Consider the following 24,354-nt stretch of genomic DNA (forward strand, 5'->3'; position numbering starts at 1 on the left):
GCATGTAGGAAGTCATAATTTGACACAGGATGTCACAAAATATCATAATTTTTGAGATCATATTATAATATTTTACATGTAGAAGTCATAATATGTCACAGGATATCATAAATTTTTCTAAAGAATAGAGATATTTTTGCCATACAAATTTTTTAAATGAAAAAATAAAACTGCAGATATTAAATGGACGTTGAAAAATGATAGCTATATGGATTAATCACATAAAGCAGTATGCTCTACTTCAGATTTTCTACCTTGCCCATGATGCATAAGAATTTCTCTTGTACAATATTCTCTCTTGCATGGTAAAACCTCAATGGCCTTTACGTGTTGAGAGAAGTGGACCCATGAAAAATCTAGTTTCAGTGACAGTGAACCAGCGCCGGCATGCGGCATGACGAGACTAGTTATTTTTCACCGCACGTCTTAAATTACATTCTGCTCCCTTGTTATTTAACTTTGCTATATGGTCGAAACGACCCAGCTGCCGCGTAAATGAGCTAGTCTCGTCAGGTCCCTAAAATTTTGACTGAAGAATTTAAATAACTTATTGGTCCCTAGGTTGTCCTTAAATATTTTTAATTCACTCCACCCTAGGCTGCTGCAAAAAATGAGAACAGAATGCCGGGACTACTTCACCTTGATTGGATGGACTTATCGCCCCTGGATCCCTTTGTAGAATTAAGTTATTTTTACTCTTATTTAACATGATACCTTGGAAGGAACTGATGATAATTTGGTCTAAGCAATTATTTTTCTTTCCTCTAGCAATTCAATGGCTAGAACTAACACGCGTAAAGGTTTTAGGAGAACTACTTGGATTTTTTCTGATTTCACAATTCTAGAAGCAATTTGATGACAATGAGACTAATGCCTCATGGATTTTGAAGTAGATACAAGCACTCGACATTTAACATGCAAGACCAGATTTAGATAAAAACTGGAATAATAAACTTTAAGTTAGGAACTCATATTTAAGTATCTTACAAACACATGCACAGAACTTTTTAAGTTTTAATCTTTACTTAAATTCTTCATTGCCTACAACCTGTAATTCAATTCGATGGAGCTGTTGCCTTGTTATAACTTTCTTCGGGTGCAAAACATGTGTTCAACTCATGTAACCATAAAGGAAATTATTCTCATCACGCTTTTTGGTTCAACTTTACCTCGCTGGGCCCAACCCAAAATTTTGTAGCCTTTTTCACATTGGTGGGGTCTGAGATTTGTTTCTATTGTGTACATTCAAGAAATTGAAATCATTTGAGTGAAGCAACCTGTGAAGCTAGTCATATGGGCCAAAAGTGTGCCAATAAAGATTTTCCCCCGAAAGAAACGATGGAGATAAAGATAGACAGCGATGTGGCTCTCAAGTTTTTCTTTGGAGCAAAATGAAAAAAAAGAAAAATCATGCAGTCTGAAGCTACCGGGTAATGGGATAGCTAGGTGGTTTGTTTGACTCGCCCGTAGCAATTGCTGAGCCTGCAGGCTTAAGCAGTGGAGGATCAGAGAACAAAAATAAAGAAATAGAAAAGAAAAAGAACCGAAGAAAAAGGTAGTCTCTATTCCAATCGTAAGAATTTCCATTTTTTATTACAGTGTGTTTGGTTCATAATTAGAATAAAAATAGATTGAAATAAAAATCAGAATAATTGTACCTGATATATTTACTTTGTGATCGAAATTGATATATAATTTGAATAGTAGAAAAAAATAAGAATTGAATTTTGAAGAATTAAAAATATTTCTATTCTATTATGAAATCGAAATAAGAATAAAACTCCTTTCAACCAAATGGTTGGAACAGGAGTCATTCATTCACATCTTTTTTCTAAAGTCCAACTCCCGACTAAACATGCTATAATTGTTAATCAATTGATTCCATTATTTCTTGTATCTATAATTGATATCCAAGACCACTGAGGGAAGTAAAATCCCTTCCATTCATTTGGGTATAAATTTTTTTAATAAACTCGAATGAATCATAAGATTTGGCAGCCGGTTTGCTTTTCCATAACTTACTAGCAGGTGGGGAATAAGAGCAGGCAATTAAACTATATTTTCTAAATCAAAGAATGTCTGACACAGAGCACTGTTTAAAATTACATCATACGAATTTTTGGGATATTACAAGGTTTAAGACCCAGCATCATTATAAATGAATCATGGGGCCACAGGACTCAGGTTTTAGGCTGTAATTTTCCCCGGTAAACAAGAAAAATAGCCAAGCAAGTTCAGTAAGGTACAGCCAACCGAACTGTTGGAGGACCAGCCATCATGTCCTCCAGAATGAGATCAAAAAGAGCATGAGCCACAGGACCTACTTTGCCTGTAACAACAAAATGATAGATTAGCATTCTAGTGATCAGAAAGTCCATATATTCTACTTGCAAGCGCCTACAACCATAAAGGTTTAACCTCACTGACATACACACTATTTAATCACGTATAAGAGTCTCTTTTTGAGGTGAATCCGGTATGAGAGTCAAAAGAAAATTTTCGAACCGATCACCCAATGTTAGACAACCATTCATGAATGGCTAATTCTTCAAACAATAGGGTATCCAAATACTCATTCCCACTTGTGGAAAACAATTTAGATAAAAAATCATGTACATGTCAATCTTGCATCAGGAAGCCCAAGCTACAGAAAAGAGGCAGGCAATACATCAAAATACCATCAAGAAATTTGTAGAGGCAGGCAATACATCAAAATACCATCAAGAAACAAAGACTGATAACTGCTATAATAACAGCCCAATCAAGACCGGCATCAATAATTTCCTAGCCATGGCGCAGGCTGAAAGCAGATGACCATGATTTAGAATTCACAGCTGATCTCAAAACATGAGTGCAAACTCTTGCAGATCTATAAAATAGAACCAAAAGTTCATATATGAAATCCAATCCAATGGGATACCACACAAGAAAATGCTATCAAAAGGAGAATTCAGTGAACTAATCCTATTTACGTTCTTATCTTCATGCTCTTGAGTATCTACATTTCTTTCTTTTTTTTTCTCGGTGGATAATCATGCTTTCAGTCATCTTCTCATGTTCAAATAAGAGCATGCATGTCATCATCATTAGTTTTTTTCTGTTTTTTGGGTCTTTGACCCCCTTCTGTATCACAAAAAAGAGAAAAAAAAAAGAACATGCATGCCATGCATATTTGTTGTAAATTAAATGACCATAAAAAAAGAAAGAATTTGTTATTTGTGGAGGAACTCATTATACCAGATCCAATGACGCGATCATCCCATTGCAGGACAGGCTTCACAATAATTCCACTTCCAATAAGCATCATTTCTTCAGCCATCTTCCCTTCCTGGACGGTTACATTCCCTAGTCTGATTCCGCTTAGTCTCCTATCTGAGACAAGTTGTTCTGCAAGAACCAACACTCGTTTTGCTGTGCACCCACTGAGAATTTTGTCAAATTGGGGCATAAGAAGCTCTCTATCTGCTGTCACAAAAGCAACATTCATGTTAGGACCCTCAGCAACAAACCCTTCATCATCCAACCAAATTGCTGCAAATGCTCCATTCTCTTCAGCTTCCATCTTGGACAGTGCATTGGGCAGGTAGTTTACATTCTTCATTATGGCAAACTGCGATGATTTCATTGGGATTGAAGATGTTATAACTATAACACCCTTTCGGTCTGGTAAAGATCGACCTTCAATCACAATTGCATACAAAGCAGGATTTGGACACCCTGATGGAGATAATAAGAAATCACCAGGCCCTGGAGAAAGCCAGTACCTCAATGATCCCTGCCTACAACCTGATGCACCTACAGTTTGTACAAGTATGTTTCTCATGGTTGAGCGTTCAAATGGGAGATGAATTTTGGCCATTGAAGCAGACCTTAAGAAACGGTCCAGATGTTGATCTAACTCATAGAGAAATCTGAGATTATAAAAACAGACAAAGAATCTAAGTGAAATTTGAAGTGAATATTGGCAATTTGATGAATATGGCAGACAAGATTGATAGCCATGAGTGTCATTTCTCTTTCTTAATGTCTAATCTTCTAGATTTGCTATAAACCCTTCACTGTATTTAAGAAAAATGAAATAGGCCACCCTTTCAAAAGCAAAGAAAACTAGATATGTTCTTTTAAAGAAAAGAGGCTCGATTTAGATCGTGCATAATAGACAGATTTAGGAAATCAAATGCGCATTATCATACAAACATTTTTAAATTTCATGTGTTGCACATATCTACAATCATCATCTGAAGAAGAAACAATTCTAATAAAGTAAAGAATTCACATTGAAAAGAAATTGGAAACAAGAAAGGTAGTGCATCAATACTTAATCTTAGCATCCTTCCATGTGCAGCTTGTGTTAGTATCTTTTGTTTATTAATGAAATCTTAGGCGGATTGGCTAAACCAGTGGAAATTCAAATCCGTGTAGAAACGGGCGTGCCCAGCCAAGTGATCTGGAAATGTCAACAGGTTGTTTGACAACCAGTCATCAACCACACTACAGCTATCTGTTCATTCAATAATGGGAAGTAAAACCAGCAGATTAAGCCACCAGGTAGTCCACTTCAGTAAAAGCATACACCATGTTTGCATCTTTCATTTGTTTCAAACTCTCAGATGCCTTAGTTCTTACCCGTCCATTATGGCAGCAGTATCAAAAACACCATGCCCTCGATGAACCATGTGATCATCCATAGGTATCACCATAGCTGCAGGATCTGTAGTGATTCCACCAATGATGCTAGAGTACATAGCCATGTAATTTTGCTTGCTAGTTCTGTTTTTCTGGAATTCCCTAAGCTTTTCTGCAACCTTTGACATTCATCAAATGAAAGTTATTAAGAATATAGCCCTATTCAACACAAGCTTAAATATCATATAAATATGTTTTAACAGCAGAGAGAAGCTAACATGAGAAACACATATGTTAAAAATGTAGGGTTAGAAAGACCCACTTAATTGTTTGGCTCATTTTAAAGAAAAAAAAATAGTTAAAAAAGCCTAGCAGTTCAGTTTGACACTAGAGAAAGCTACCATCCATAATAGCAATTCATCACTCATAACACATGAAATTGTTATTTTTCTTCAGCTACCATACATTTTCCCCTGGTAATATTTTTATTAGGTGGTTTATTTGTTACAACCTTTTTCTGTGAAAAAGCGAGAGAGATCCCACCTAGTTTATTGAGATATATTTAGTATAATCACAAAGCTCCACAGTAGGTGCTTCTATGTTTCACTAAGATATCACAAGTTATCAATTGTTTAAGAGTAAGATATTTAAAAAAAAAAAACTCACAGAAGTAAAGGTTCCTAGGGAGATTGCTATGTAAAAACAAAGAGGATGACTTTATCTCTACCTCGAAAAAGAAAAGATTGAGATTTTAGAAACATCTAAGTATCCTCAGATTTTATTTTAACAATGTGAATTCTATAAATTAGGTTTAAAGTTTGTGTTTGATTACAATTCTGTTTAAAAAAATTAATATCTGATACCATATAAATAATGAACTCTTCAGCATGACCATCTGAAGTTCAACAGTTTGACATCTCAACCAACAAACTCCTCTCTCTTAAGAAACTAGGATTTCTAAATCCCAACTCACAAAACTGCATCTCTAGTGACTCTCTTTTACATATCTTTAGTAGCGGCTGTCCATGCTTCCTCTCTCATGCATTGCCTGTGTCATCATCTAGTAATCACAATAATAAACAATCCTTCCTTTGGGTCATAAGTGAATGTCATAGTAGACTAAACTCATTAACTCCACAAGAAATCATGTATTCCATTCCCTGCTGTGACTCCCTGCCAGGGTTGCCTCCAACCAATCCGTGGGAGCATTTGCTTCTTTGCAATGTGTGATACATCAAGTCCTCATGCTAAATGAAAACAGTGCTCTGAATTGCTCTACATGGTCAAACTGATTCAAATCATGAACTTTTCTCAATAAATAAATAAATAAATGAATAAACTATGAACAAACTCAGATACTTTGACCATAGTTGCATTTCTCAGTGCCTCACCAACCAAACAGCTCTCTGGAACATACACCTCATCTCCACCTCTTTATAGTGAATTAAAGTTGATTGCGAGAAGAATTCTCCAATATTGTGATTTTGCATGTTTTTCTATGGGTTATTCAATAAATTAGCTATATACTCTGGAAATAACTTATCTTCCTATAAGATCTCTCACAAATGCAAATAAAATATGCTCACACAAAAGAATGAAAAAGATATCTGTGAAATTTAGATAATCACCACTTAGAGGATCAAAATCTTAGAGAAGAATAAGACTCTGCCTTTCAATAGACATACCTATAAGGAATAATTTGCATGACTAGAAGTATCTAAAGGCTTAATAAAACAAATAATTCAAATAGATAAAGACTGTCAGCATCCAGTGACCTGTCTTATAAGGTACCAAGACAGTCGATGAACCTGGTAGCTTAGTTCATACATTAAGAAATGACCACAACAAAAAAAGTACCTATTAAGTATGGGAAAAGTGTGAAATGTCACCTACAAATGAATCATAGTGCACCACTAGAAACAAATATATTCTTGTGTGAACAATAGGTAAGTTAAAGGAAAAGGACATCTCAACATTAAATCATCAGAAACAAATAAACCAGCAATCATAAAATATCATCATTAACCACCATAAAGAAGCTTAGTTTTTATCAAGTCATTCTTTATTCTCTCTTGAGGTGATTATTACTGGTTATACTATAATAAAGTAATTATAATCAAATAAGAGAGAGATTGGGCGTTGGGGGATTATACCTCAGAGCCAGACAAGAGAGGAACATGAAATGTGTCAATACCAGCACCAGTTGGATCTGTTCGAAGAACAGACAAATTAATCCATCAAGTGGTGTTTTTTTACCAATCGTCTATCAAGATATATAACATTTTCTCCTTTTTTAAGGCTCAAGAAAACCAAACTATCGCACTAAAGGATGCAAGTAATAGAACTTTCTATTCCGAAAAAAATGGAACTGAAACCAGCAGTTAGTGTCTACCAGGAAAAACACAGCCACAATTAGTCTTTATTGAATTAGAAGAGCAAGAACAACTATTGCATAACTCCTCTCTCCCACCACTTAATAAATTCAACTTTACCCATCATAAACATAATACATATATTTTAACTCATAGGAGGCATTCGGTGCATTACATTTGTAATGTTGCTATGGTAATGTGATTGTAGAGGGAATGTGATTGCTTGGTAAAATAACAGAGAATCCTACATTGCAGTATTTAATATGTGCAGTAATATTATTGCAAAATAACAGAAAATCTTATATTGCAGTATTTGGTATACAATTTAGATTATATGGAATATAAGCTAATTTTTTTAAAGTTTCTCCATCCTTGCTTATTGATTATTATCTATTTTCTAGAGGGACAACTTAATTTTGGGACTCAATCATTTTCGGTGACATCACCAGCAGGAACCACCCATTATGTTTTCTTTTTTATTTTCACCAATTGGGACTGCCCATAATTTATTTAATATAGATTTTAATTTATTTTGATGGGGGTATTTTGGTCCTGAAGTTATCTTGTTGCAAGATTGCAAAATTATATGTAATCACATAGCCACCTCCCCCTAAGCAATTAAATTATCTCTTTTTGAGTTTATATATAATGCAGTGTTACTTGTGAAAGTGGCGAAACAAACAGTGTATCTGATTATCTATTGCAAAATTACATGTAATCCTGCCAGGATTATATGCTAATAAATGCCTCCATAGAACTAGCAAAGACCAATCTTTCTGCCTCTTTCCACCTATCTCTACAAATCTTAAGTTCCCCAGATCAAAAACAAGAGAGAGGTTAAAGAAGCCCTATGCCTTCTCTCTTGTTCTTAATAAATTCATTTGTGCTCGTCCCAGCAAAAACATGCAATTATACTTCAAGGAACTAAAAAAAGATCCAATCTTTGAACTCCCTTCCCCCTCTCTCTTCAAATTTAAGTCCAAAAACAAATTTAAAAAAAAGGACAGAAGGAATATTAGACAGAGATTAACGAAGTCAACCAAACTCTTTCTACCAAAGCAAAACAAATGAATCAAAATAGAGAGGGAAATCCAACACGCACCAGTCCAATTCGAACTCATCGCGGCAGTCGTGACCCCCCGTGGCCTCCCATCCAATGCCAAACCAAAACCCCGAAGCGAGACGCCCTGAAACACGACTCTCGGCCTTCCGGCGCATCGAACTACTCCAGAAGAGCCGGCGATCTTCCGGATAGGAGGGTTTGCCGATACCGGTTCGCGAAGAGACGACGCCGAGAGAAAAGCCATGGCAGCGGAGAACAGAGAACGGAAGCTCCCTCGAGATTCCTCTGCTGGAGATCGACGAAGAGGTCGGAAGCCTCGTCAACCGATGCCATCATCAGTATATAAAAAGATCAAAAAAACATAACAGGGGATTAAAAAAACATACCCTCCGGACGGAATAATTAACGTATCGGCCGGAAGGATTCGGGGGAAGGGCATCCGAGTTTGCACGAGAAACGGCATAGAAGTTGCACCATTTTGGCGCTTAGTTGCCCCACTCTGGCGCTTGGTCACTCCAAAAGCGAGCGAGCTCGGTTACATCCTTATTCGACTATTCCGTTATTCCATTTGCCCGGCGGTGGAGAAGAACGGCTGAAAAGCGCCAACGAACTCGAAGATGCCCGGAAAAATGGCAAAAAGGCCTGTAAAAACATTAAAATCTAATATAATTAAAACTACATTAGTTAAAATCTAATAAATTTTAAAAATAAATTAGTGAACTGATCGATGTCTCACCAGAGGGCTATTAGCACGTGACATGATGAAAGGGGGTGAGAAGATCTCAATTTTGATATAAAATTTTTATAGTCGGACTGATCATAAAAAAATTTATGATCAGACCGTCATCATCTGTCATATTTTTGAAGCAGGAGCATACATTAAGATTCTAAAAAAATAAAAATTAATAAATCTTAAAAGATTATGTGATGTTTATCAAATCTTAGGAGATTATGTGATGTTTATCAAAATTATTCAAATATTTTTAGAATTTATTTATTTTTATTTTTTTAGTATTTTAACGTGCGTTCGTAAACGCACGACGTGCTTCGAAGATATGACAGGCAATGACGGTCCGACTATAATTTCTTTCATTATCGGTCCGATCATAAAAGTTTAATCCTTAATTTTGTCATGCTATAAGAATGGTGTTGAAATGGGAGGATTGAAGATTTATTTATGAACATATGCATTAAAATAGCATATAACTGTCACTTAAAATGGCAAAACAAATGCTACGATTCTACTTGTGGTCATTAAAAAAATAAAATTATAAGAATACCCCCTCAAGTTTATCTCAATTTCACTTGCACCCCTTCAAATTTAAAACGTCTCAATTAGATCCTCCAAATTATCGAAGTATATCAATATGCCTCTTCCATCCATTTAAGTGATAAAGCTGTTATGTTGCCCTTCGAAAATATGAAAATATCCATCCCTCCCTTCAAGTGCTCGAAATGACTCATTGGTTGACGGAAAGTGGAGAAAGAAAGAGGCACTTCCTGGGAAGTGAAGAAAGTGTCTCTTGTTTGGTTGGAGTTTTAAGAGGAGAGAGAATGAAAAAAATACTTTCTATGAAAAATCACTTCTTACATTTCATGGGAAGTGAAAATCCATGAAGAAGGTGAATTTTGGCACTTCCCGTTACATAAAAAGTGATAGTAATTTTTTTTTTAAAATATATTTTTAAGATCCATAATTAAAATTTAATAAAATATCAATAGATGGTTAGGATGAAATATTGAATAGTAATATAATCTTATATTAATATTATCTTAATATTCATATAATATAATATTAATATTTATTATATTTTAATATTATTTTAATATTTATATTAATATAATATTTATACTAATATAATATCTTATTTATATATATATTAATAAATTTATTATATTAAAATATTCATATTATGTTAATATAATATTAATATATTAGTATTATATTAATATAATAAATTATTATGATCTAATATTATATTATAATATATTAATATTATATTTATATTAATATAAATATAATATTTATATTTATATAAAGTTTGTGAGTAAAAATGTATGATTTTATGTCTACTAAGGATATAATAGATATTTTACATAGTTTTTTTCAGAAAAATAAGTATTTATCCAAATATAAGCTACTTTATAATAAGTCATCTTCTCATGGTCAACCAAACATACCAAAATCTCATTTTCAGAAAGTAACTTTCTGGGAAGTTACTTTTCAAAAAATTATTTCCTGAGAAGAAAAGTTCTTCCTACGAACCAAACGAGTCCAAAAGGTATTTCAGTCTTTTTACTATTTATTATTATAATTAAATTATAATATATTGAATTATAATTAAATTATTATTTTTCAAAAAATTTCTCCATCGACTACCAGTGGAGCCGTGGGTGGTGGGGGGAGGGGGCGTGGTCGAAGAGCAGAGCTGCGGGTAACAGGGAGTGGACGAAGGGCGGAGTCGTGGCCACCCCATGCTCGTGCCGTCCTATTTTTCATCCTCTCTCTTCCTCATGACCCCCTTTCTCTCCTGCGATTGCACTGCCGCCTATCTTCGCTGCAGCCCCCCAGGCTCCCCCAGCCACCCCTCACTCCGTGCTTGTGCCACTCATCCCAAAAAAATATGGATATGAGAACCTCTGCGCCCTCACACCACCCCCCTCCCCTCCCCTCCCCTCCCCGCCCCAACCCTCCATGTCCCCTCCCCCCAATGCGCTACTCATATTGTCAATCACTGGAGATCCCTCATTTTCTTGTTCTTTCAAATTTTCCCCTTTCATATCTACAGATTGATGGAGTTGTACCGAGAGATTCATAGCCAAAAACATCAAGAAGAGCAAGGTAAATCTCATAAAAAACTATTCCCTTTGATTTCTTTAAATTATAGAGAGAATTTTCATGATCTTTAGATTGATTTTTTTTTTAGATTTATTGGATGATTTTGGTACCCTCTTTGGCCGTTCTTGTTGGCTGATTTTCTAGCACCGCCCGTCGCCAGCGAGCTTCCGATCAGGGAGCCACGGCCATGCTATCTTGGGTCGAAGCTCCTCGTCGCTATTTTTCTGACTGTGTTACATTGGGATTGGGGAGGAAGTAGAAGGGGATCATGATTCCCTATTTCGATTTGCCCAAATGTTCGAAAGGGAAGAAGAAGAAGAAAGAAAGAAAAAAGAAAAAGAAAAAAAAGACTTCTCTCTCCCCTCTACTCTCCCTCTTTCTCTCTTTCTCTCTCTTATTTTATTTATATTAGGATCTTTAGATTAAAATAATAAAATAATAAAAAATTAGAAAGAATGTATTTTTTTAGTGGCCTATATTGATTAACCAAAAAATTTGGGCGTAACCATAGTAATATTTTGAGGGGTGGCGCGGGGGGTGGGATGGGTGGGAGAGGGGCTGGCGCGGAACGGGGGGTGGGATGGGTGGGGGGAGCCGACACGAGGTGGGGGAAGATCGTCGCTGCAAGGGGTGGAGATAGAGGAGTCGGTGCGGGATGGAAGGGGCACATCGATATACTTCGATAATTTGGAAGGTCTAATTGAGACGTTTTAAACTTGAGTAGGTACAAGTGTGTTGCGGCCAATCCCCTCGTCGCCTGGTCGCCGAGAACGAGCGCATGCAAAAGAAGTCCGTATTGACTGGAGGTGTCTCCGGCGGGGACCCTCCGACGGTCAAGTCAGAGAGGAGACTAGGCAACAGTAGAAAAAAATCAAGGAGCTCAGCGAGAGAGAGAGAGAGCTAGGGGTTTCCAAGGGACCTCTTCAGCACTGTTGCCTTCCCCGTTTTATAGTGGGGTGCAGCATGGCATCGTCATTAATGGCACCGGCAATAGGAGAATTGTCAAATCATCGAGGACTGTCAAATCACCGTGGGGCTGTCAAATCGTCGTGGGGCTGTCAAATCACTAGGGTTGACCCATGTCTTAGGTGAGACAACGCCCTAGGGCGGCTAAGCCGCATGCCGCTGTCAGGACAGACAGCCTCTGGTGGTCGTACGGCGTTTGAAGGAGTCGACCAACTGTATGTCGGGGCCTGGTCGAAGGATGTCAGGTGACAGCTCAGATACCCTCCGACGGATAGTCGGGGTTGCTGCAAGAGTCGGATATTAGGCTCCTCAGTCTGGCTAGTCGGGCGCTTTGCGAGAATCGGATATCGGGCTCTGCAGTTCAACCAGTCGAGAGCGGAGGGGTTTGCCCGTCCGACGTATACTTGGTCGGTCGGTGTCGGCAGTCATCGGTCGGCAGAGTTGGGCGCTGGTCAGGCGGGCCCGACAGTGAGTCAGCGTGAGAGGATGGGTCGGCATCGTGACCCGTCGGTGAGTCGGCGTCGGTGAGTCGGCATCGTGACCCATCGGTGAGTCGGCATCAAAGTCGGTCGGTATATCCCAACAGACTGCTTAACAGAAAGGGCAAATCCACGATATCAGATCTGGACAATGGCAGCGAAATCCTGTAGATATTACTATTCACAGAATCCAGAACCAGAAGCTCCCCACTCCGAGTCACCTCCACAGAGTAAGGCTCGATCCCGAGCTTGCTCTCGTTGAACACCGTCTCCACGATGTACCCGCTCTCGAATTTCATCATCGAACGACCAGAAATCACAGGCTTTGTGGTGGATTTCAGCGACCACAGCCGCTTCAAGAGAGCAGACGTCGCATTGGAGAAAACCCCACTCACCACCATAGCTGGAGAAGTAGCAGAAATAGAGCAAAACCCACTGAGAAAAATCATCAAGAGAAGGAGCGCGGCAATGCCTTTCTTCTCCTCCTCCATTTCGTCCTCCTCCTCCTCTCTGAAGGACTAAAGACTCCAAAAAAGAGGAATCAAAGAAGACGGCTCGATCACCAATCGCCGAACCGACGGCCTCGGCCTCTGAAGGCAAAAGGGCCTCGACCAATGCAGCCCGATCGTCGATCACCGAACCAACGGCTCGATCACCGACCAACGTGGCTCGATCGTCGATCGCTGAATCCACGGCTCGATCGTCGATCGTCGAATCGACGGCCTATGCCTCTGAAAGCAAAAGACCTCGACCAACATGGCTGGCTAACTTGCCGACTTAGCTTCGACCAAGAGCGGCAAAATGCCAAGACGACCGCAGTTCAACTTGCGACATACCGACTTGGTCACGACTGGTCGAAGGATATTCGGCTTGCCACCATTTATCATACGTCCTGACGAGCACGTCCGACCAAGGGCCGGACAACAGATATTTGACTTGCCATCGTTATCCTATCCAAATACGTCGGACGGATACGTCGGATGCTACTCGACTATCAGACTCTACGGATGATCATGTCATGCTACGTTCGGAGGTTGGCCGACCTCCGACCCGACGTGCACGCTCGACCTACAGTCGGAACGACTGACATCGGATCGTTCATTGATGCGATCGCCAGAGTCGGGGCAAGACGTGACAGAAAATCACTCCTTTCGTCCGAAGCCGTCGCCCACGTGTTCACGCGAGCCAACACGACATCAGACTCAAGAGTGGGGGGGGCAACTGTTGGTATATACCGACTGACCCCCATACGCCGACTTACCCTCGGACGACTCCGATCGACGACCGATGGACAACTCCGACGGATGACCCCGACGGACGACCCCGACAGACGACTCCGACCGACGACCGACAGAGGATTCCGACGGACGACCCGACGGACGACTCCGACCGACGACCGACGGATGATTTCGACGGACGACTCCGACGGACGACTCCGACCGACGACTGACGGACGACTCCGACGGACGACCCCGACGGACGACTCCGACCGACGACCGATGGACGACTCTGACCGACGCCCGACTCTACCAACCGCACCGACCGATGACTGCCGATAGTAGCTGCCGACATTATCCGACTGAAGGAGTGTCGGTCGGGCAGACCCATTCTGTTCCCAACCAGCCGAGCGGTGGAGCCCAAATCACCGACTCACTGTCGGGGGCGGCAGCCGACGTCCGACCTCAGCGAGACATTAAACCGACCGACGGTGTCTCCAGATCATCACCCGACGTCCCGACAGCCGAATACCGACGTATGGTCGGCCAGTCCGCCCAAGGGCCGTACGACCGCTATGGGCTATTGTCTTGTCAAGGACATGCTGTGCAGTCGTCCTGGGGCATTGTCCTGTCGAGGACATGGGTTCGTTCTGACAACCCGCGGTGATTTGACAGTCCACGGTGATTTGACAGCTTCCGACGATTTGACAACTCTCCAGTTGTCTGCACCATTAATGGTGGGACCACGCCGCGTTCTACTATAAAAAGGGGTAAGGCAACAGTCTTGGGAAGTTCTCTCTGACGCTCTCTCCAGCTCCCAAGCTTACCCGAGCCCTCTCGAGCTGGGCTTTTGATTTTCTGCTGTTGCCTAGTCTCTCTCTGACTTGACCGTCGGAGGGTCCCCGCCAGAGGAATCTCCGGTCTGTGAGGACTCCTCTTGCAGGTGCGCGACGCCGGCGGTCGGGCGACGATGGGGGATTGGCCGCAACAAAGTGAAATTAATTAAACTCAAGAGGGTGTCCGTATAATTTTTTTCAATTAAAATTAAAAATAATTTTATCATTTTGAAAAAGCAGAACATCATATGAGGGTCATATGACAGCATTCAGTTGATGTAGATGGATGGAAGGGGCACATTGATATACTTCGATAATTTGGAGGGTCTAATGGAGATATTTTAAATTTGAGAGAATGTAAATGAAATTGAGATAGACTTGAGGGGATGTTCGTATAATTTTTTTTAAAAAATATATATATCAAGCTACAACTGTTAACAGAAATCAAAAGTATTTATTAAAAACATTAGAGAATAGCTGCTTTGATACGCTGCAGTTTGGACTCAATGCAAGCTCCGCCGGTTACCATCTTCAAGTACTTGCAACCAAAGAGGTCACTGTGGGATTTGATTTAATCAGATGTCAACTTCAAATTTGTTATTCTTTCATGACATACCTAGATATGTTTCCAACACTCATTTGATGCTTTTGCTTCAAATGACGTTTCGACAAATAGTTTGAAATTTTGCGGAGCTTCTGAAATAATTAAGAAGCAGTGAGTATACTCTAATACGTGTCTTTACGCATTGTTTTGGCAATGCAACAATTTTTTGACCTCTTGACCACTACTAGATTTGTAGGTTTTTTGATTTGATATTAACCGGCCGGTGCCAGGCACGTGCATTGCTTCAAGAAGAAAAAGGAAGACATGAGAAGCTAGGATTTCATTTTTTTTCTCATATTATAGTTTGATAAATACAATGCCATGTTTAACTAATGTTGATTCTCTTTCCTTGAGAGAGCAAGAACCCATACAACACTGATATATTTCCTCCCCAAAAAGGAAAAAAAGCAGTGATATATTAACCAACAATGAACTAGCGAATAGACTTTTGGAGAAGGAGAAATAAACTAGGACTTGGGAGAAAAGACCTTTTGAGTACTTAACATTAAGTAACAGGGTGGAGATTGTTTTCCTACAGTGATTTAGAAGCGAAGATCTTAACTAAAATCGGCAAAGTATTTGCCGACTTAACGGTCGGCCTATTTGTAGCATTTAAAATGATTGTCATGTGCGAAACATCTGCGCTTGAATTACCGGCATCAAGCCAAACATGGTTCCAACATTCTGTCGGACAACTCCCCAGTGGAACGCGAACATTAGTCGATTTATGCACGTGCATCGCAGGTGACTCCTAAGCTTCTGATCGTGCACCGTCGATGGTCTGATCAACTTTAAGCTCCTCAAACAAACTGTGGAGATAAGCGCCGTGTAACTCCTCCCCCGGTCACCATAAACCCTAGAATCCTGCTTTCCCCTCCTCTCTCCTCTTCTTCCTCTGCGATCCGGCAGAGCGAGAACCCTAGATCCCAAACCCTAATTCCTTCCTCTCCCAAAAACCTAGCGATTGATCCTCCAGGATGGCGTCCTCCTACGACTACGACGAACCGTCGTACGACTCCCGCTCTTATCCGCCGTCGTCCCAGGCCTCGGACGTCGGCTACGACCCCAACTTCGTGCCGGACTCGGTGAAGACCTTCGTGGTCCACCTCTACCGCCACATCCGGGAGAAGAACGTGTACGAGATCCACCAGATGTACGAGGGGAGCTTCCAGCGCCTTAGCGACCGGATGTTCCGCGAGAGCCCCTGGCCGTCGGTGGAGGCCGTGGCCCCCTACGTCGACAACGACCACGTATTCTGCCTCCTATACCGAGAGATGTGGTTCCGCCACGTCTACGCCCGCCTCTCCCCCACGGGGCGCCAGCGGATCGAGTCCTGGGACAACTACTGCAGCCTCTTCGGTGTTGTGCTCCACGGCGTCGTCAACATGCAGCTCCCCAACCAGTGGCTTTGGGACATGGTGGACGAGTTCGTCTACCAGTTCCAGTCCTACTGCCAGTACCGGGCCAAGCTCAAGAACAAAACTGAGGAGGAGTTGCAGCTGCTGCGGCAATATGGTCAGGTACGGGCAGCAAAAATACTGGATCTTCTCCGTGTTTAGGGTGTCAACATTGTTGTTATTCAACTTTGATTTTGTGTCAGAGAGATTACCCCTTTGAAAAAATTGGATTTTGATAGGTTTGTGCAGTCTTGACTTGATATCAGTTTCTTCAAGATGTTTTGGAGTAGATTTAGGTGCGTTGAGAATGAATTAAATATCCATGCCTCGTAGTTATAAGCATAACAGAATATTAAAAAAAGTCAAAAACTTCTTGCTTCTGATGTGTAATTTGAAAACTCAGTAATTAGATTTGTGATTTAAAATTCCATGTGCCTGTAAGAAAAAAAAAAGGTCATTATAAATATTGTGCAATTAAAGTACACTAGGAAGTTCTATTAGGGCTGGTGTTGCAAAGTTTTTATCAGTAGCAATGATCGCCAGAACTGATTAAGATTTATGAGGGAAGTGTCCAATTGGAAGACCTAGTCAAAATAATAAATATAACATGTTTCTTCAATATCTCAAGTATGCAATATAATTCAATCTTTATGCGTAGCAGGAGGAGGACACACAGAAAAGTTGTTTTGGCAGTATGGAGAAACATTTAGAGAAAAAGACATGTAGATGAGCTAGTTGTGGTGTGAGTATTAAGGTCCAAAAGGTGGTAAATAAAATCGGGAGTCATTCTTAAGCTTATGTCCCCTGTCATGTATTGATGGAGAAATCACTTTTGAGCGGAATCTGCTAGGTCTATGATATTTGAAGATGATTTAATTTTAGTGTTAATTGGTGAGATGCATAGTTGACCTGGTTTATGCAGTCATTGTTATGCTAACATCCCTTTTCACATGCTGATTGAAAAATCATTTTTTGGCAGAATCTGCATGGCATATGTTACTTGAAGATGATTTAGATGCAGTGAATAACTGCTCATATGGATATTTCACTAAGTTTGTTGTCTATGTTTTTGGTCTTTGTATATCATTCCAAAAAAGATGAAAAAGCTATCACCTACCATATACTAATATTAATGCGAGGTTGGAGGTTTCAGTAAGATAAGAGAAGGGAAAATGTGTGGGCACAAATAGACGGTAAACATAGTTGTTTTCCTGAAATTGCTGGTTTAATTGGGGGTGGAATTATGTATTTCTGGTTTAAATGAGGATAAACTTATGTTTTTATTGAGGGTGAGCCATCGCGCAATGGTAAGGTTGCTCCATTGTGCATTGGATGGTTCCAAAGTGTGGAAGTAATCTTTTTGCAAGCATGGGTAAGGCTGCATATATCTGACCCTCTCTAGACCCCACAATGACAGAAGCCTTGTGCATTAAGCCACCCTTTTAAAATTATGTTTATATTTGTTTAGTGGGGGGTTTTGTAATTTTAATCCTCAAAATAGATAGAAAGTGGAAATCAGTTAAGGTCTTGGTTCTTTTTTTTTTTGGTGGGGGGGGGGGGGCAGAAGGTCTTGGTTCTTTACTGGACGCTTTTTCTAAATTTATCTTTCCAGCCAACTTCTAAGCTTAGAGGGAACACCACTCTTAAGGTGGCAATCTTGAGAGGTCGGTGTATTTGTATGGGTCCACCACTTCAGAAAAGAAGGGAGATGTTGGCAGGATCAAGGACGTAAAAAAGGTAAAAAAAATTTTTAAAAAAAAAGAGAGAGGGAAGGCAGTAGTTCATACTAACCAACTTTGTGAGGGGCCTAGATTGTCACTGAAGTTCACCTTATAGGCATCTTTCTCTTTCTTGTGGGAGAATCTTAGGAGGAATCTATTACTACAAGGACCTTTGAGAATGCCTTGAACTCTAATAATTCAGATTAGATTGGACATGGGAAAAAAAAAAAGGTCAACCTGGATGAATCCAATAAGCATTGGATTGGGCTACTAGATAAAGAAAAGAGGGGGAGAAATTGGAATGATTGCTGTCCTAGATTAGATTTTTGGTGAAATTTAACTCTTTGGAATGCATAAACCTAAGATAGATCATAAAGTTGTGTAAAGTTCACACATTAACCATATGGCTGAGTTCATCTATGTCTCTGACAGAAGGAATTACTTGTAATGTTTTAAATATGATTCCTAGGTTTGTTTTTTTCAGATGGGAGCTGGGGAGGGTTTGAGCAATAATTGCTTGCTTATTTACTAACTGCTTATTGCCTCTCTCTCTCTCTATCTATCTATCTATCTATCTTTGTTTCTTTCTTTTGTGTTCTTTAGTTTCTTAGCATTTTGACTGAAATTCTGTGGGGTGCATATCTCTTTGGTGTTTGTTATGGATTTTCATCTAGGCTTGTATTGAATCTTAAGTTTCATAACATTGTTATGCTACATTGACTTGCCTGTCATGTCTTTTCTTGTAACATTTGCAGTCTGACATTTGGTATGTAATATCTATTAGGAACAATGCGTGCGTGTATGATAGCTGTTGTACATCTCCCTGTATATCTAAGACTAATAAGTGACTTTCTCTAAAGTCATTACATAATAATTAGACATCAATCTATCTATCTATCTTTCTTTCTTTCTTTTGTATTCTTTAGTTTCTTAGCATTCTGACTGAAGTTCTGTGGGGGGTGCATATCTCTCTAGTGTTTGTTATGGATTTTCATCTAACCTTGTATTGAATCTTAAGTTTCATAACATTGTCATGCTACATTGACTTGGCTGTCATGTCTTTTCTTGTAACATTTACAGTCTGACATTTGGTGTGTGATATCTATTAGGAAGAATGCGTGCGTGTATGATAGCTGTTGTACATCTCCCTGTATATCTAAGACTAATAAGTGACTTTCTCTAAAGTCATTATGTAATAATTAGACTTTTGTTGGCTGCTTTGTAGACATGGATTATGTACGGTGCATGTTTTCTTTTACATATATACAGTTATATCATGCTTGCTGTCATCTTATCAACTGGTTTTGTTAAATCTTGGTAGGCATGGAATGTGTACGGTGTTCTCAATTATTTGCAAGCTCTTGTGGAGAAATCCATGATCCACCAGATTTTGGAACGTGAGAAAGAAGGGTTGGAGCAATTTACTGCTACGGATGGGTATGACTATGAAGGTGGAAGCAATGTATTGAAAATGTTGGGTTATTACAGCATGATTGGGTTGCTGAGAGTTCATTGCCTTTTGGGTGATTATCATACGGGCCTAAAGTGTTTGGCTCCGATCGACATTAGTCAACAAGGTGTTTACACAATTGTGATTGGAAGCCATATATCTACAATATATCACTATGGATTTGCAAACATGATGTTACGAAGGTAAGGTGCTTTCTCAGCCTTCTTTTTTTCCCTAATTCTTCATCATTTTTATTTTTTTATCATTTGTTATGCTGTTAGGGGAAACCCTTCTTTACTAGTTCTTGATTTAGGCATATTTTCCTTTTTCTTCCCAAAAATGTTTTCATGTAGCTTATGTGTTGTTCTGAAGCTGCCTTTCTGTTATTTCTGTTTTTCCCCCCTTTTTAAATATCATTGTTAATCATATTGTACATGTTTCCTTTATCTCGTTTTTGGCTCTCTTTTGACCATTTTTATGGTCTAAGTTCTGAAAATATTGCAATATAGAATCTCAGTTCACTATATATTGTACTCTCTCTCTCTCTCTCTCTCCTCTCTATATATATATATATATATATATATATATATATATATATGCTTGACCCTTGTTCTGGATAACACCTGCTTCAGATATTGTATCATAATAGGTAACATGTCGTTAGTGCATACCATCTGAAAAGTCTAGATTGTGTCTAGATTGGGATTAGCCATTTCTAAATTTGAGTTCTAGAAATTGCCCCATGCAGAACTAGGATTCTTAGAGATGTGAATCATTGTGCATCCACTCCACAATGTGTTACTACTGGTGCCCAATGTTAATTTAATGATCATATAACATGGCAAGGAAGTATGATTTGGTGGATATGGCTCTTTCTAAACTGATAAGATGAGCCTTGCAATGGAGGGATATCAAGTCAGCTTTTTTATGCTTCCTGAATTTAGATCATTATAAGTATGTGTTTTGTAATCCTCTGAATCATCTCCAGTCTTCGGAGGAGGTTAACTAAGCCCATGTTGATAGAGAAGTGTGATGGTCTGAGAATATGATAAATACTGCTGTATTGCTTAGACAACATGCTGTGTCCTTTGTTATTTTTTTAAAAGAATATGTTTGTTATAAAAATTTACTTGGTTTATAAAAGCGCTTGCATAGTGCTATTGTTTGTTTGGCCGTACCTCACTTTTGAATCATGGATTGGGAATCACTTTGTCTACCATAAAGCAGAATTAGTGTTCTTCGTTGGAGATATATACTTGTTGATAGTGAGAACAGTTCTGTCTTTCTGTTAAAATTAATTGCTGGTGCATTGAGCCTATGCATAATTTAACCTATTTTAGTGAATTTAGGAAGTGTCTTACTATGATGAAGTTTTCCTGTTCTGATATTATCCCCTGATATCTGAGTGATAACACCTACTCCTCATCATGTTTAGCAAAAACAAGTCTGATTTGGTATTCTAGGAAAAGAGAACTTGGTACCAATGGTTTGGAGCTGCATGATTGGCTTGGGGTAACATGTAAAATCTGCCAAGATATGTCTCAGAATTTTTCGATGTTATCCCCTGGTTTAGCCAACACCTGACAGAGCTTGCAAACATGTTTTTCCGATTGGCGTGCAATTTATAGTGCTTTCTTTCATTTTATTTTTATGTTCCTTGTCCATCTTATATTCTACCATTCTTACTTTTCTTTAAGCACGTACAGAGATCTTACACCTTTCATGAAGCTCTTGTTTTAATGTTGCTAATTTATCTGCATATGTTGTCTCCTTAGCCTTTCAGGTCTCTTCATTGTTGCAGTTTTCTTACTTTTTTAAGTTCCTTCCATTTGATCACTAAGTTTTTCTATATGTTTATGGAAAGGTATGTTGAGGCAATACGTGAATTCAATAAGATCCTTCTTTACATTCTGAAGTACAAGCAGTATCATCAGAAGTCTCCACAATATGATCAAATACTTAAAAAAAATGAACAGATGTATGCTTTGCTGGCAATCTGCCTGTCTTTGTGCCCTCAAACAAAACTTGTCGAGGAGAATGTGAGCACTCAGTTGAAGGATAAGTACAGTGAGAAAATGTTGAAGATGCAGAGGTATGATGATGAAGCATATGCTGTCTATGATGAGCTTTTCTCATATGCCTGCCCCAAATTCATCACTCCATCAGCTCCGATTCTAGAGGAGCCACTTACAAATTACAACCAGGTAGTTGCTTCTTTACATCTTACGTTGATTGCACCAAATCTGCTTTTGGTTTGCTTTTGATTTCATGAGTTGTCTTGGACCATTATTTGTGCTGCATGGAGATGCTGAGCCATATTTGATTTTACCGAATTTAGTTGTCTGCTCTCCACAATATGGTTTGTAACTAAATGATAGGTGTGTTCAAGGATCGTCGGCTCAGAACCGGGCACTGTGCCGGCCGGCCGGCCGTATGAGCCAGTATGCTTCCGTGCGGGCCCGATATGTAAATAGGGGGATGGACCGGGGATGAAAAGAGAGAGAAAGAGGAGGGGGGGGGGGGTGAGGGAAGGAATGGGAGGCAAGGGGTGAGGGAAGGAATGGGAGGCCAGCGGTTGCCTCTCCGCTGCCTGCCCTCCCTCCTTTCCCCTCCCTTCCCCCCTCTCTCTTCTTAGTTTCTTACTTTCTCTCTTGGAGGACCATGGAAACATGGACTTTTGGCGGCCCTCGGTGGCCTCGGCAGGCCACCACTGGCTTTCCCCTCTCCTTCCTTCCCCTCTCTCTCTTCCTCTCTTTCCCTTTCCCTTGCTTCGTTTTCACCGGTGTTCTGAATCGAACGGCCGAACTGCATCGGTTAGCCGCCGGTATAGTTCAGCATGCTCCAAACTGTTTTGTTTGGGCTGGTTTAGTGAACCATGGGTGTGTTATTATTGGTAAAAAGTAACTTAAAAAACTAAGCTACAAGCTGAACAGGTCTGCTTCTCCAGTGCTATATAAATGCATTATTGCAACTTGTATCTTGAGAGGTAGTAGTTCTAGGCATCTTTACAACTGTAATTTGGTTTAATAATATCTAGTTATCTAGTTATTGCTTACAAATAAACTTCCTAATCAAAGTGGCAATGCCTCTTGTTTTGTTAAGGCCTGGCAGAGTTACTGATCAGCACCCTGGCTTACTGCAGGATGCTTATAGGCTGCAGCTGAAGTTGTTCCTTTATGAAGTGAAGCAACAGCAGTTGCTTGCTGGTGTACGCAGTTTCTTGAAATTGTATTCAACCATATCAATAGGGAAACTTGCTACATATATGGAAGTAGATGAACCCACATTGAGGTCAGTGGTCTTTGAAACCTTTTTACTGTTATTATTATTATTGATATCATGCATGTTGTTAAAAAATTGCATATCTTCATTATATGTTGTAAAAGGTGCTTCAGCCGGGGGGGGGGGGGGGTGGTTGGGCGTTGTGCATTTATTTTCGATGCCAGGAGTCCAAATTTGATCATTCTTTTAGTCAGTGGAGGGTTTTTTTCATGTTGAACTGTAATTATTCCATGACCACTTGCTGACAATTGCTTACTGACAGAACAATCTTGATGACATACAAGCATAAAATGCATGCAGTTGATTCTGATGGAAAGATCATCCCAAATGTAGATGTTGATTTTTACATTGACGAGGTAAATTATGTCCACATTCCATGAATTTGGAATCTAATTTTTAATGATATTTGGCACTAACACATTTACATTGTAAGAATCGTCATTGCTCAGAAAATATTAAATTCAATTGTCATACCCTGGATTTTGTTCTTAATGGTAGTGTCCAGATTACAATCAGATGGCTGATGGGTATGCTAATTAAGGCCGCCACATACTGTAGGGAACACGCAACTGATCTTTTGAGAAAGGAAAATTTTCTGTTACAAATGTCAAGATACTTGCTGTCTTGTTCCATGCTCACTCTTTAATTACTTTGTAGGCTTATTGCCTTGTGATCAGGTATGGTGGTTTTTTACTTTCTCATATATATATATTTTTTCAATGCAGGATATCATATATGTTGTTGAATCCAAGTCGACAAAGCGATATGGTGATTATTTTCTGCGTCAGATCTTAAAGGTTGGTTATCTACCTTTGTTTTTCCTGTTGCTTGCTATTGCTACCTCATTTTGCTGCTGCTTCTTCTGCTGCTGCTATCAATGATACTTGTGCCGCAGCAGCACCAGCAGCTGTTATCAAGTACATAAACTACCCCGGTTCTGTCACCTGTATGCTGATTCTGTATCTGGTCTCTTTGGTGATGTGCTGCAGTTTGAGGAGATGATCAGTGAGTTGGACAGAGTAAAGCTGGACTGAGTCTCTGTCCCTCCCATGGTGGTGTAGCCACCTTGTTTCGTTTCTTTGCTATTGTGGAAGGGCTTACTCGCCAACTTTAGATGAGTCATTGACAATTAATGGGTAGATATTTTGCTTTGGTGTAGAGTAACATCTGCTTTTTGTGCTTGTCAATGATTAATGTGCTTCCTTGAGGCTGAGTAACTTAATTCACCCATTTAATGATTTTTAATCTTTTACGAAATGAATCACTGCTGCTGTTAATGCATTGAAGGATACTTTTTTTTCTGGTATTCGATTTACTCCATTTGGTTAGAGTGGGACAATTGAATATGAATCTGTATGGTCAGGTATGGCTCATGATCAGTTGAGAAATTTTTTGTGCACCGCCCGCGGTGTAGAAAATCTGATGTGGAGCACACCATTTTGCCCTATTGAATCACGTAGCCATCGCTTTCCAGCGTGCATTTAATGTCCGTAGTTCTCTTT

General features: G+C 39.6%; 2 protein-coding genes across 5 annotated transcripts; one reads left to right on the top strand and one right to left on the bottom strand.

Annotated features, from left to right (window-relative positions):
• Positions 1-2,035: 2,035 nt before the first annotated feature.
• Positions 2,036-8,679, bottom strand: LOC105048298 (D-amino-acid transaminase, chloroplastic). 2 transcript variants are annotated; one of them, XM_010927570.4, is made up of 6 exons: positions 8,448-8,679; positions 8,101-8,346; positions 6,780-6,835; positions 4,627-4,805; positions 3,238-3,911; positions 2,036-2,329 (listed from the first exon to the last, which is right to left on the bottom strand). In XM_010927570.4, exons 2-6 carry the CDS (start codon positions 8,303-8,305, stop codon positions 2,235-2,237), a joined length of 1,209 nt encoding a protein of 402 aa, XP_010925872.2. In that variant the 5' UTR covers positions 8,306-8,346; positions 8,448-8,679; the 3' UTR covers positions 2,036-2,234. The 2 variants fall into 2 exon arrangements, with proteins under 2 accessions (XP_010925872.2, XP_010925870.2); XM_010927568.4 differs by having other exon boundaries at positions 8,101-8,349.
• Positions 8,680-15,816: 7,137 nt separating this feature from the next.
• On the top strand, positions 15,817-24,109 carry LOC105048297 (uncharacterized). Of its 3 annotated transcripts, XM_010927565.4 has the most exons (7): positions 15,817-16,522; positions 19,442-19,773; positions 21,435-21,774; positions 22,713-22,861; positions 23,115-23,208; positions 23,578-23,649; positions 23,842-24,109. In XM_010927565.4, the coding sequence occupies exons 1-7, from the start codon at positions 15,980-15,982 to the stop codon at positions 23,884-23,886; spliced, it is 1,575 nt and encodes a 524-aa protein (XP_010925867.1). In that variant the 5' UTR covers positions 15,817-15,979; the 3' UTR covers positions 23,887-24,109. The 3 variants fall into 3 exon arrangements, with proteins under 3 accessions (XP_010925867.1, XP_029121358.1, XP_010925868.1); XM_029265525.2 differs by lacking the exon at positions 23,115-23,208; XM_010927566.4 differs by lacking the exons at positions 23,578-23,649; positions 23,842-24,109 and adding an exon at positions 23,351-23,563.
• Positions 24,110-24,354: the final 245 nt, after the last annotated feature.

The sequence above is a fragment of the Elaeis guineensis genome, chromosome 7, assembly GCF_000442705.2.
Source record: "Elaeis guineensis isolate ETL-2024a chromosome 7, EG11, whole genome shotgun sequence".
Lineage (NCBI taxonomy): Eukaryota > Viridiplantae > Streptophyta > Magnoliopsida > Arecales > Arecaceae > Elaeis > Elaeis guineensis.